The sequence below is a fragment of the Felis catus genome, chromosome A2 (assembly GCF_018350175.1).
Source record: "Felis catus isolate Fca126 chromosome A2, F.catus_Fca126_mat1.0, whole genome shotgun sequence".
In the NCBI taxonomy this organism is placed as follows: Eukaryota; Metazoa; Chordata; class Mammalia; order Carnivora; family Felidae; genus Felis; species Felis catus.
Window position 1 is genome coordinate 20,078,820 of NC_058369.1, and position 14,298 is coordinate 20,093,117.

At 37.8% G+C, this 14,298-nt stretch overlaps 1 protein-coding gene across 16 annotated transcripts in view; it reads left to right on the forward strand.

Annotated features, from left to right (window-relative positions):
• Positions 1-14,298, forward strand: part of DOCK3 (dedicator of cytokinesis 3) — a 603,425-nt gene that overhangs the window by 466,216 nt on the left and 122,911 nt on the right. For all 16 annotated transcript variants that reach the window (XM_045050712.1, XM_045050713.1, XM_045050700.1 and 13 more), the window contains one exon: positions 173-320. In XM_045050712.1, coding sequence (XP_044906647.1) covers positions 173-320 — 148 coding nt within the window. The remainder of the gene's footprint in view (positions 1-172; positions 321-14,298) is intronic.

Below are 14,298 nucleotides of genomic sequence, written 5' to 3' on the forward strand. Positions count from 1 at the left end.
ACATACAGATTCTGCATCCTCGGATGGCTCCCTTCAATCCTAAATTAGTCTTCCGATTTAGTGTATCTCTAAGCTAGCACCTATATTTCTGGCATCCTTGGATGACAATCAGGTGATACTGGAAAGGAGCATGGAGTTCTCAGTGTGACTGGTGTTTTCTGCTGTGCTCCAGGCCGGATGCTCCTGAATGACTCAAAGAAAGGCCCTGCTCACCTGCACTACCGGCGACCATATGGCTGTGCAGTCCTAAGCATCCTGGATGTTCTACAGTCACTCACAGAATTAAAGGAAGAAAAGGACTTTGTTCTTAAGGTTTACACGTAAGTAATAGACATCAAAAATATTAATGATTTGCAACATAAGGCATTCCAGCACTACCCTTGAGAGCAGCAGCGTTCAAGCTTTGTGGGACACAAAACCACCAGAGTATGTAGGATAGGGAGTTTTTTGAAAATGCAGAGATTTTGATCTAAGGTTTGGGGTGGGGCTCAGGAAGCTATATTCTTAGAAAGTTTCCCACGTGATCCTAAAGCAGCTAAATTTGGAAAATTCTATCCTAAGCTAGAAGTCTGGCAGTATAATCTTCTAAACTGCCTCTTCTATTTAGGATTAACCAACATTATTACATATTTATAGAAAAGCTAATAATGCAATTTCTTATGTGTTTTGGATGTAAGAGTCATCTTTGTCTAATACTTGCCCCCTAGCTATTGTAACTGAGGTAGGTACCAATGCAGATTGCTTCAAAGAATGATCACGAGTCAAATTGTCTGTCTTTAAAGAAAAACAAGTTTTTCTGAGGAGCTGTGGCTTCACATCTGGGACCACAGATCCATAAGTCACACCCAGTTAGCCCTGGCATTATTTTTAGTGTTCAGCAGCCAATGAATCTGCCTTATAGAAGCAGTGCATCCTCCTCCTGATTCTTGTTAAGCAATAGAAAAAAACAAATGAAGAAAAGAAACATGGAATTGAGGCATATCATCAGTCTTTTCAGGTAGAGACCTAGGAATGAATAGTAGTGCTGAAAACATGATCAGTGGAGAGTTTAGTGAGTTTTCAAAGCAAGTGTATTTCTAACTATGAGAATTAAAAAAACAAAACAAAACAAACAATTATCTGTCCTCTATGGTCTTAACCCAATACTGTTTTCCCAAATAAAATCTAATACTGTCAATCATCATGTTAATATATCTTCACCATAATATTGTATGGATATTTTTCTGTATTATCTGTTATGATTCAGGCATAAAATGAACTTACTTCAATTACACTTAATTTGGGCCTTTATAAAATCAACCACACTTTTATTGATTTCAAAATAAAAGTACAGACCCCCTTATTACATATTTTGCCATAAGTACTATTCTGTTCAGAGTTCTGTACTTTTTGGGATGAGGATCTTTCTTTGGAATAGTAACCTAAAAAGGAAATTTTGGTGGGTTTTCTCTTCTTTTCATGCATTAGTCACAGACTTGCTCCATATACCAAGTCTCTTCATCGATAGCTGGTGGGAACTGCTTCTTGAAACACCTTCCTCCCTTGGAAAAGGACTAAACAGGAATCCAAAATCATCATCATTCTCTTTTACTCCACTATATCCTCCCCAAGGGCAAGGAGTTTATAGATAGCACTCCTGAATTGCATCTCTTTGCATGTATCAGCTGTTCCTTGCTTCAGTGCGAATTCTCATTGTGGAGAGGGACTTGCACAGCATCTCTCTTGAAATCATGCTGTCAGGCTTAATTGGCCTAATTGCTTCTAAAACAACAGAAGATGGTTACCAAAAAAGTTTTTTGAAGGATAATAGAGTCAAAATATAGGATAGTTTTTCCATTTGCAAATATTAAGACTGTCAGACAGACTTCCCAAATGCATGTTTGTGAAATTGATTTTGTGCACAGTATGGAATTCCTCTAGGATTAGTGCTTTAAATCCACATCAACACAGTGACTCTAGCTCTCAGAAGAAGCAATGTTTTCCAATGAGTTTCATGAGACAGCTCTGTTAGATTAAATTGGAAAATTTAAGGGCTTACTAATTGCTATTGATAGTGTTTTAGACTTTGTTAGGAAAGGATTTTGCAAGGATTAAAAAAAACCTTGCATAATTTCAATCAATGAATTGGCAGAGTATCTCATTAGTTGTTGACATTCTCATCATTTCTTTCATTATTCAGAGTCAGCCTCAACCAGCGAAGATTGAAGCTCCCATATGTTTCTTGCTATAACCATTGTTCTGGCTTTATAGATGTTGTTTAATGTCATGTGTGTGTGGTAAAGGCCTCACATCCTTTTAAGAAAATCTCAACAAGAAGACAAGACATGAAAACTAGGTTGCTTCCTAGTGTGCCAGAAGCCTTAAAAGTCACAAATGAATAACAACTATATGCAGTTCAGTCCGATATAGATGTCATATGTTTCCTCTTGGCCAGAGGGACTGGGGTCACAGGCAGGCACAGGGCATGTTGCACCTGGAGCCTAGGACACAAAAGGAGAAGAGTGCTAATAAGAAGCTAAAACCAACACTGGGGTGAAGTCAGGGTGCCGTAAATGATGCATGTGACCAAATACATGATGTTTCTGAATGTGCAGTGACCAATTCAAATTCACAATGAGACAGTTCAAATAAACATTTTTAGGTCAACCTTAATGAAATAAAAAAAAAACAACTAGAATATTAAATCTATTATGTTATATTTTAAATCATATTTTATATTAAATGTGTAGTACCCATTACATACTCAATCACATGTTATATAAAATTGAGAAGTATTGCTTTTTCCCCACTCTCACGTGATATAAGAAAATTTTATTCAAATTCTTCATATGCAACCATGCCATCAGGTTTTTATCAACATTAGAGCCACTTTCTATGTCATCTGACATGGTTTTCCAAGGCACATTCTTTCACTTCAATCAGGTTGGTTTTGATTTATCACTCTTTGAATCCTTGATGATGCTTTCACCGAAAGTTCATCTTGAGACTCAATTACATTTTTGCTGGACATTTGGACACTTTATGTTTCTGTGTCTTCATTTGTCCTGTAAGCCCTTGTATGTGACCTTAATGATACTGCTATTTACTATGCTGCTTTTAAGGTGAGTTTTACAGTAACGTCCAGGTCTTCAATTTGGAAGTCATACCCAAGAATTATTACTAAATCTGTGTAGTTTTGCTATTTAAAAAAAAATGTTTTAGGGGCGCCTGGGTGGCTCAGTCGGTTGGGCGTCCGACTTCGGCTCGGGTCACGATCTCTCGGTCCGCGAGTTCGAGCCCCGCGTCGGGCTCTGGGCTGATGGCTCAGAGCCTGGAGCCTGCTTCCGATTCTGTGTTTCCCTCTCTCTCTGCCCCTCCCCCGTTCATTCTGTGTCTCTCTCTGTCTCAAAAATAAATAAACGTTAAAAAAATTTAAAAAAATAAAAATAAAATGTTTTAACCAATTGTGTCAGATAAGCTTTATGAGCATCTAAAACTTGCATTGATTGAGATAATTTCAAGCTAATGTCACTTACCCTAAACAGTGCTCTGACATTCAAAATAAAGGGATTCAGAGAATGCCCCATAACATGAAAGGATTTGTGAGGATGGAAATGTAAGGTGGCAACCTCTTCTCTTTTGTGATGACTGGAAGGGACCCTCGTATTTGAGATAGACACAGACATTTCCTCTGAACACTGCCTTTGGTGTCTTTGTTTCATAGCCACTTTATCCACAAAACTGCAACAAGTTAAGAGTACTTGTTTAGGAGCCAATCTTAAATAGACACCCATTCGTAGATGAGTAAAGGGCCATTGGGCCATCCTTATTTTGGTACAGACCAAAAAAAAAAAAGCTCAAGTCTTTATGTATAACAACATTAAATGAAAATACTGCTTCTCACTTGCAAGTCACTTAAGGCAGTAGCTCATATTTCTCCCTCTCCTAACTCAGTTCTTCCCAATTTTCTGTGAATCCTCTCCTTCCCAATTTTCCACAGATCATCATCTACCCAGGACTGTTACCTGCTGTGTCTGTTGTCAGTATATGAGCGAGCATCTATACCAAATGTCTGCTCAGGCCATACAAAGAAGACCTAAATCCAGAAGGTCTGTGCCCATGGAACTGCTCTGTTTTCACTTGCAGTGCCTACTATCTCTAGCCTCAGAGTCCAGTGGATTTGTGTGTTAGTGCTGCTGCAAAACAGAACTCATTAAATATAAGTGAGAGTAAAGAAAGTCAGCTCAGGATTACTCACTCCTGTTCATGTAGAGGTGAGAAAGCTCATGACTCTAACATATACCTAAGTGTTGGCGCATTGAGGTCCCAAGTATTTTCTGCCACAGGCTTGAAAAACACACATGCATTCTCCCTTCCTTTTCTGTTCTCCAGCGAGCATGACTTTGAAAGAATGATGGCTTTAAGAGTAGACCAACAGAGAACTTCCTTCATGTAACAACTTTGGTAGCTGATTTAAAAGTAGCCAGATGGGGGCGCATAGGTGATTCAGTCAGTTGAGCATCCAACTTCAGCTCAGGTCATGATCTCACAGGTTCATGAGTTTGAGCCCCAAATTGGGCTCTGTGCTGACAGCTCAAAGCCTGGAGCCTGCTTCAGATTCTGTGTCTCCCTCTGCCTCTGCCCCTTCCCTGCTCATGCTCTGTCTCTCTGTCTCTCATAAATAAATAAATATTAAAAATAAAATAAAATAATAAAAGTAGCTAGTGGTATGTATGATCCCATCTTGATTTTTTTTAAGATAATACTTTCATCTATTAGAAGGTTGGATAGATGAGGGGATTGGTAGATAAAAGCTGTTAGATTTACAGAAATCATCCTAATTCCCTGAACTTCAGTTTCCTCATCTACAAAATTGAAAAAAAAAAAAAAAGAATAAGGTAATATAAGAGACAAAAAAATCCATATGAACTAGTGAATCCAACAGGAAAAACTAGTATATAGATGAGAGGAAATAAGGTATAACCAAGAAATGGGCATGCAGCCTGTCCTCTAAAAAGGAGTTTCCTTTATTATTTTTGCTAATGACTCTTGGTTATTGGCAAGTTTCACTTTTACATCTAAACTATAAATCCTATATAATTCCATGCATGATATCTTCATTACTCTATGGAGTCACATAAAATTCAACCTATTTTCAGTAGAAATACCAGCATACATTTGCTTCATGCTCTGTACTCTTTCAGAGCCCTTCTAGATAATATAATCACACTGAAACTTCATACCAACCCTGTGCACTGAGTGGGGCTTCACTGTCTTAGAGAGGAAGAGATGGTCAACACCACAGTTGAGTAAGTGACTCAGTGAATTAATGGAATTTCTTCAAAGAACAAGAAATGTACTGATCATGTTTTTTAAATAATGTTTTTAATGTTTATTTATTTATGAGACAGAGCATGAGCAGGGGAGCGACAGAGAGAGGGAGACACAGAATCCGAAGCAGGCTCCAGGCTTTGAGCTGTCAGCACAGAGCCTGATGTGGGACTTGAACTCATGAACCGTGAGATCATGACCTGAGCCAAAGTTGGATACTTAATCAACTGAGCCACCCAGGCACCCCTGAAGTGATCATATTTTGATTTAAAAATTAATCTTTCATTTAACATATAATAATTCAAAAACAACAATAACAAAAATTCTAGGCATAGAAGGCATATCATAAGCTTTACTTGACATGTTATTTTTTATTTTTTAAAATTTACATCCAAATTAGCTAGCATATAGTGAAACAATGATTTCAGGAGTAGATTCCTTAATACCCCTTACCCATTTAGCCCATCCCCCCTGCCAAAACCCCTCCAGTAACCCTCAGTTTGTTCTCCATATTTATGAGTCTCTTTTGTTTTGTCCCCCTCCCTGTTTTTATATTATTTTTGTTTCCCTTCTCTTATGTTCATCTGTTTTGTCTCTTAAAGTCCTCATATGAGTGAAGTCATATGATTTTTGTCCCTCTCTGACTAATTTCACTTAGCATAATACCCTCCAGTTCCATCCACATAGTTGCAAATGGCAAGATTTCATTCTTTTTGATTGCTGAGTAATACTCCACTGTATATATATACCACATCTTTATCCATTCATCCATCAATGGACATTTGGGCTCTTTCCATACTTTGGCTATTGTTGACAGTGCTGCTATAAACATGGAGGTGCATGTGTCCCTTTGAAACAGCACTCATGTATCCCGTGGATAAATGCCTGGTAGTGCAATTGCTGGGTCGTCGGGTAGTTCTATTTTTAGTTTTTTGAGGAACCTCCATACTGTTTTCCAGAGTGGCTGCACCAGCTTGCATTCCCACCAACATTGCACAAGAGATCCTCTTTCTCCACATCCTCGCCAACATCTGTTGTTGCCTGAGTTGTTAATGTTAGCCATTCTGACAGGTGTCAGGTAGTATCTCATTGTGGTTTTGATTTTTATTTCCCTGATGATGAGTGATGTTGAGCATTTTTTCATGTGTTGGTTGGCCATCTGGATGTCTTCTCTGAAGAAGTGTTTATTCACGTCTTGTGCACATTTCTTCACTGGATTATTTGTTTTTTGGGTGTTGAGTTTGATAAGTTCTTTGTAGATTTTGGATACTAACCCTTTATCTGATATGTCCTTTGCAAATGTCTTTTCCCATTCTGTTGGTTGCCTTTTAGTTTTGCTGATTGTTTCCTTCGCTGTGCAGAAGCTTTTTATTTTGATGAGGTCCCAGTAGTTCATTTTTGCTTTTGTTTCCCTTGCCTCCGGAGACGTGTTGAGTAAGAAATTGCTGCAGGCAAGATCAAAGAGGTTTTTGCCTGCTTTCTCCTCGAGGATTTTGACGGCTTCGTGTCTTACATTGAGGTCTTTCATCCATTTTGAGTTTATTTTTGTGTATGGTGTAAGAAAGTGGGCCAGGTTCATTCTTCTGCATGTCGCTGACCAGTGTTCCCAGCACCACTTGCTGAAGAGACTGCCTTTATTCCATTGGATAGTCTTTCTGCTTTGTCAAAGATGAGTTGGCCACACGTTTGTGGGTCCATTTCTGGGTTCTCTATTCTGTTCCATTAATCTGAGTGTCTGTTCTTGTGCCAGTTCCATACTGTCTTGATGCTTACAGCTTTGTAGTATAGCTTGAAGTCTGGGATTGTGATGCCTCCTGCTTTGGTTTTCTTTTTCGAGATTGCTTTGGCTATTTAGGGTCTTTTCTGGTTCCATACAAATTTTAGGATTGTTTGTTCTAGCTCTGTGAAGAATGCTGGTGTTATTTTGTTAGGGATCGTGTTGAATATGTGGATTGCTTTGGGTGGTATCGACATTTTAACAATATTTGTTCTTCCTATCCAGGAGCATGGAATCTTTTTCCATTTCTTTGTGTCTTCTTCAGTTTCTTTCATCAGCTTTCTATAGTTTTCAATGTATAGATTTTTCACCTATTTGGTTAGATTTATTCTTAGGTATTTTATGGTTTTTTGTGCAACTGTAAATGGGATCGATTCCTTGATTTCTCTTTCTGTCGCTTCATTGTTGGTGTATAGGAATGCAACTGATTTCTGTGCATTGATTTTATATCCTGCAACTTTGCTGAATTCATGAATCAGTTCTAGCAGTTTTTTGGTGGAATCTTTTGGGTTTTCCATATAGAGTATCATGTCAACTGTGAAGAGTGAAAGTGTAACCTGCTCATGGCCAATTTGGATGCCTTTTATTTCTTTGTGATGTCTTATTATAGAGGCTAAGACTTCCAATACTATGTTGAATAACAGTGGTGAGAGTGGACATCTCTGTCTTGTTCCTGACCTTAGGGGGAAAGCTCTCAGTTTTTCCCCATTGAGGATGATATTAGAGTTGGGTCGTTCATATATGGCTTTTATGATCTCGAGGTATGATCTTTCTATCCCTACTTTCTTTAGGGTTTTTATCAAGAAAGGATCCTGTATTTTACTTGACATGTTATTTTTAAGTGTCAATTCTTTATGGCCAATATGTAGTTTTTATTGCTGTGGCTTGGGTTATCATATTTCTTATTAACTAGTAATAATAAAGGGACAAATTAGGTTAAAAACTGCATTAATATTTGTGTGAAAATTTGAACGTGTCTAACCAGAAGTAAACCCTAATAGAAATAAATGCAAGATATATCATCCATCACAAAGATACATGTAAAAACATAGATCATACAGTACAAAAACTGCTATAAAAGAGCATTTAAAAAATCAGAAAGCCTAGAGGAAAGGACAAAAGAAGTCCCATTCGTATCAATTATAATAATAAAAATAATTGAGCTGAAAGAAAATCCTATTAGGTAAAAATTTCCAAAGTAAAGTAAAAACACAGAATCTATATATATGATATTCATGAGATTCACAAAAAAGAGACACAAGAAGTGTAAAAATAAAGCAGCTAAGTATAAGAAATACAAACAAATGTCACAATATTGATGATAAATTGTAAGGTGAAAGGTATGAAATGGGTGTGCTATGTCAGGAGTGTCAGGATTGGTAGAAAAAGAACATACACACACACTATAAAAGTAAACTCAGTTTCATATTTCATCCTCTAAGAATACATGATCTCACTGGAAACAAAGTGGCCTCTCAGGGCAGTCACAGACACAGCATGTGACAGCACCACTTACTCTCTCAGCCCCAGAATCCTCAGCAGAACCAGCCCCAGATTACATGGTCTCTGCAAAGTAGAAGGTTACTACTCTGCTAGTCATTAGATTCAGGGTTCATAGTCCCATTCTGGAGAAATTTGCCCAACAGTCTATGTATCTCAGTTTAAAGGAAGTTGACCAAATTAGGCTTTCTTAACTGGTGGAGAAAGGAGAGCCAGCACCCAGGTGTCCTTACCAACATCTCCACCCCCAGTTTGCCAGAATTCCAGAAAGCCCTTTTCTCCCTGCACAGGAATAGAGATTTACTTATACTGATATGCAGTGGAATTCATAGTGAAGATCTAATTGTTTTGACCTTAATGCATATAATAAATATTGACTCAAAATTATTATAGTCAGTTTATTACAAATACAAAGAGAAGATAAAAGTACAATAAAAGCAAGAGAATTTAATATGCATCTTGACATACAGGAAGACAAAAATAAATAAGGACGGAAATAAATATTTAAATCAGGTAAATAAATCTGACTTAGAGAATCTGAATAAGGTTGATGTGACAGAAAATAATAGTCAGCATCTTTGAACACTCATCATGGGCCATTGTTACTCCTCTTTTATAGATAAGAAAACAGGGCATAGAGCCATGAGGCATGTGCTTGAGCAGCCTGGTAAGAGACCATGCTCTTAACCTCTTACTCTCCTACTTCCAGATAAGGTGAGCATAATTTGTCATCTAAATCAGGACATTCTGATAATCAAAAGGAGTGCTGTTGATGCCAGTACAGCAGGTGTAAATGGAGTATCCCAGCTCATCAAGCCATATGGTCCTCCCAGCTCTAAACAAATCTTTTATCCAATGAACAGAATACATCTTTTCCAGTGCATGTGGAACATTTACAAAAATTACTCATTGAAAAAATTTCCATAAATTCAATAAGGCACAAGCCACACTCTCAGTTCACAGTGCAATTAGCATATAATGCATCATATTAGTTATCCAAAAGGGAAAAGCCATATAATCACCCTGATATCAAAAAAGATACTTGACGAAGGTCAATCTTCATTCCCAATTATTTAATAATTTCAGCTTATTAAAGTCAGAATAAAATGCTGTTTGTTGCAGTTTGAGGAAGTTAATGGATATCAGTAATTTGGTTCTGAGAGCAAAATGTTAAGCAGCTATAAATAGAAATGGATATATGATGTAGAGTAGAATCAAAATTTATAGTGTGTATATGTACATCTCTATATGTGTGTATGTAAATAGTATAAATAAAAATGTCACTTTTATTAGCAAGAAAACTTAAATTTGAGATCATAGTTTATTTAGATCTATGAGCCACACGGACTTTTATATTTGTTTCCCATGGCTACTATAACAGATTACCGCAAGTGTGGTGATTTATAACATAGAAATTTATTCTCACAATCTGGAGGCCACAAATCTGAAATCAAGATGCCAGCAGGACCACACTCCTTCTGGAGGCTCTAGGGGAAAATCTGTTCTTTGCATCTTCTGGGGGCTGTCAGCCTGCCTTGTCTTAGGGCTTCATCACTCTAATTCTGCTTCTGTGGTCACATTGCCTCCTCCTCTTCTGTCTGTAACTTCTTCTCATCTCTTAAATCTTCCCCTGCCTTTCTCTAAGGACATTTGTCATTGAGGTTAGACTCACCCAGATCATCCAGGATTATCTACTGATCTCAAGAACCTTAATTTAATTACATCTGCAAAGACCCTTTTTCCAAATAAGGTAACATTCACAGGTCCCAGGGATTAGGATATGGATATACTTTTTAGGTGCCACCATTCAACCCACTACAACTTGTGATTAATGTGAACCCTGAATTAGAAAGACTATTAGAGTCATCATCAATGTGGAGCCTCTGTGGTGGCACAGAGGGATTGTGTGTTTTCTGCAAACAGGTTGGTCCCAAAAGAGGGGAGAGGCAGAACTGAGATGTTCATGCCCAGGGTCCTTCTCCTAAAAGCACTGGCCAAAGAAGTCACTCCTTCTCCCAGGAAAGTGACTACAAGGGGCCAAAAAATGTTACTCTTGGAAGAAGCCCTTCTATCACCTGGAAAGAGAAGTTTAAGTATTCCTATTAAAGAGAGAGAGAGAGAGAGCATGCTATTTGTCTTTTTTTTAAGTCTGTGCTAAAATAAACATATATAAGTTGTAAAATAAGAAATAGTTTAAATTTATCATAAATAAAAATGTAATTTCTCATGGCCTATGAGTGCACATCCAGAATATATCAAATTGGTTTATTTGTATCAGCTTGGTCTTGGAGATTCTGTTCAATTGGGCCATTTTTATAGAAATATGTGCTGTTTTTCTTCGTTCTTCTGGATACTTCTCTCTTTTTTTGCACTATAAGTAAGGACTACATAAAACAGTGGTCAGCATCAGTAGTGTTCTTAAATCGGTAGGTTGTTGCCTCTTTTCCAGCTTTTTAGGATTTTCAACCAAATAAAAGCCAAAATAAAGCAGGTCGCACCCAATGGGAGCGAATTTTAATATGGAGTATTTGCACTAAATTAAGTTTTAAACCATAGGCAAGACTAAATAGTTGTAGTAGAGACAAAATGGGAATGCTGACTGACATCAGGGACACAAGTACCCTGAAGCCTGGTGTAGGAGTAAGGCTTTCAGGGTTACAGTACTCTGTAGCCTCTTTTTCTCTACACCAGCTTTGGGGACCAGGCAGACCTATGTTTAGACTCCAGCTCATTTCACTCTTCTCAGTAAAATGAACATGGTAATACCAATCTTATAGGATTATGAGAATTAAGTGAAATAAAATATGGGAATATACTCTAACCACTACTTCCCTATAGTAGGCCCCCTTCTAAAAATGCAAACTTAAAGGTCTTACAAATAGCCCTCTAAAATTTCTTAAACATTTTTTTGTGTTGCTCCCCTTGGGGAAAGATGAGAAGAAAGTTGGGTGAATAGCCATCATAAACATGGAAATTTAGAAGTTAAAGAGGTGGTGGGAATGCAAGCTGGTGTAGACACTCTGGAAAATGGTATGGAGGTTCCTCAAAAAACTAAAAATAGAACTACCCGGGGCGCCTGGGTGGCGCAGTCGGTTAAGTGTCCGACTTCAGCCAGGTCATGATCTTGCGGTCCAGGAGTTCGAGCCCCACGTCGGGCTCTGGGCTGATGGCTCAGAGCCTGGAGCCTGTTTCTGATTCTGTGTCTCCCTCTCTCTCTGCCCCTCCCCCGTTCATGCTCTGTCTCTCTCTGTCCCAAAAATAAAAAAAATAATAATAATAAAAAAAAATAGAACTACCCTATGACCCAGCAATTGCACTACTAGGCATTTATCCATGGGATACAGGTGTGCTGTTTTGAAGGGGTACATGCACCCCCATGTTTATAGCAGCACTATCAACAATAGCCAAAGTATGGAAAGAGCCCAAATGTCCATCGATGGATGAATGGATAAAGAAGATGTGGTATATACATACAATGGAGTATTACTCGCCAATCAAAAAGAATGAAATCTTGCCATTTGCAACTACATGGATGGAACTGGAGGGTATTATGCTAATTGAAATTAGAGAAAGACAAAAATCATATGACTTCACTCATATGAGGACTTTAAGAGACAAAACAGATGAACATAAGGGAAGGGAAACAAAAATAATATAAAAACAGGGAGGGGGACAAAACAGAAGAGACTCTCAAATATGGAGAACAAACTGAGGGTTACTGAAGGAGTTGTGGGAAGGCTACAATGGGCTCCCCATTGTAGAGGGATGGGCTAAATGGGTAAGGGGCACTAAGGAATCTACTCCTGAAATCATTGTTGCACTATATGCTAACTAATTTGGATGTTAACTTTAAAAAATAAAAAAAAAAGTTAAGGAGGTGGTGAGGAAGAGGCAAATGCTACTGTGTGCTCTGGTGCATGAGTGAATGAGAAGAGTATTCTGAACTCTGTTGAACAGAGCCTGCACACCTGCTCCGGTGCTTCTGGTGCTCTGGATACTTGGGAATCGCATGTAGAAAACCAAAAACCTCTCGCCTCTCTGTCCTATCCCTTGAGTAAAATCCCTGGACATGTAGTAGTTGAAGTACTATGCTGGTTATCTCCTCTGTGAGGAGAGCAGACTGCTACAGAGGCATTACAGGCCTCTTTTCAATCATAATCCCTCGTGTCTCATAATTGAGGACAAACTACCAACATCAATAATCATGCTCTAAATATTAATTTGATTGGGTATAACATGATGCTTCTATAATCACAACTCTTTTGATTACTTAATAAATGTTTATATTTATAATTTTTCCTTACAAAATACCCTAGTGATTGGTTAAAATATGCTGATGACACCACATCCACTTAGTTTTAGATGATTTAAGTAACCCCTTGGCATTTAGGAAAGGGAGACATTTGAAAGATCAGTTAGGAAGTGATTACACTGGTCCAGAAGAGAGATGATAATGGTTAAACCAAGACCATGAAGAAGAGATATCAATGAGGTAATACACATTGTCAATGTGAAAGTGGATGACAAAGCAGTATCTCCACTGTACTGCCAAAAACCATTAATATTTTATTGGAGAAATGCTGGAGTTACACCATCTATCAGAGGGAGGGAGTTAATTTTAAAGACTCTTCTTTTGCAGTGAGAGGGGGAGTATGTTATTTATGACAAACTGTAGTCAGATTTCTGTTAAAGAAAGTAACTACTGATCTTGTAAACCTAGAAAGTGACAAAAAAAAAAAGCTGACAGCAAGACAAGTCTTTGAATCCTCACCAGCTGGGCACTCTGATGTACTGCCTGGTTGGAAGAGATGAGACAGTGAGCATGTCAGACAGGAAGGGCTGGATGTACTGCTGCCAGCACCTCTCACTTTTGATTTCCAACTGAGTTGCTAAATCACAAGTGCTCATGTTAAAGAACGGTCTCCCTCTTCCTTTGTTTGGAAGGAATTCTATAAGTAGAAAATTATCCTCACAGCTCTGGACTATGAGAACCTCATCTTTGATAATTCTTTGCAACATCTCTGAGTAACTGAGGCTTATTTATACTGACTCAGGAGTCCAAAGAGTAATAAAATTAAACTAATGACTAATTTCCTTTAACTCTGAATGACTTCTATACAAACCCTTTTACTTAGTTGTGTTTCACATTGCGTGTACTTCACGCTCCTGGACGACTTTTTCTGTTGTTAAGTCTTTACACTATTTTTTTAGTTCCTTACTCTTTGATATCTTTTTTATTATTTGAGTGTAGCTGACACACAACATTACATTAATTTCAGGTATACAGTGTAATTATTCATTTTCTCTATACATTATGCTATGCTCACCACAAAAAAAAAAAAACAAAACAAAAACAGAAATACCATACCAAATCCAACAATTACACTACTGTTTACCCAAAGCAAACAAAAGCACTAATTCAAAAAGATATACGCACCCCTGTGTTTATTGCAGTATCATTTACAATAGCCAAAATGTGGAAGCAACCCAGGTGTGTCCATCAATAGATGAATAAATAAGATATGGTATACACACACACACACACACACACACACACACACACAAATGGAATATTGTGCAACTTAAAAAAAAAAAAAAAGATGAGATCTTGCCATTTGTGACAACATGGATGGACCTAGAGGGCATTGTGTTAGGTAAAATAAGTCAAACTGAAAGTCAAATACCATATAATTTCACATGCTAAAACTCTC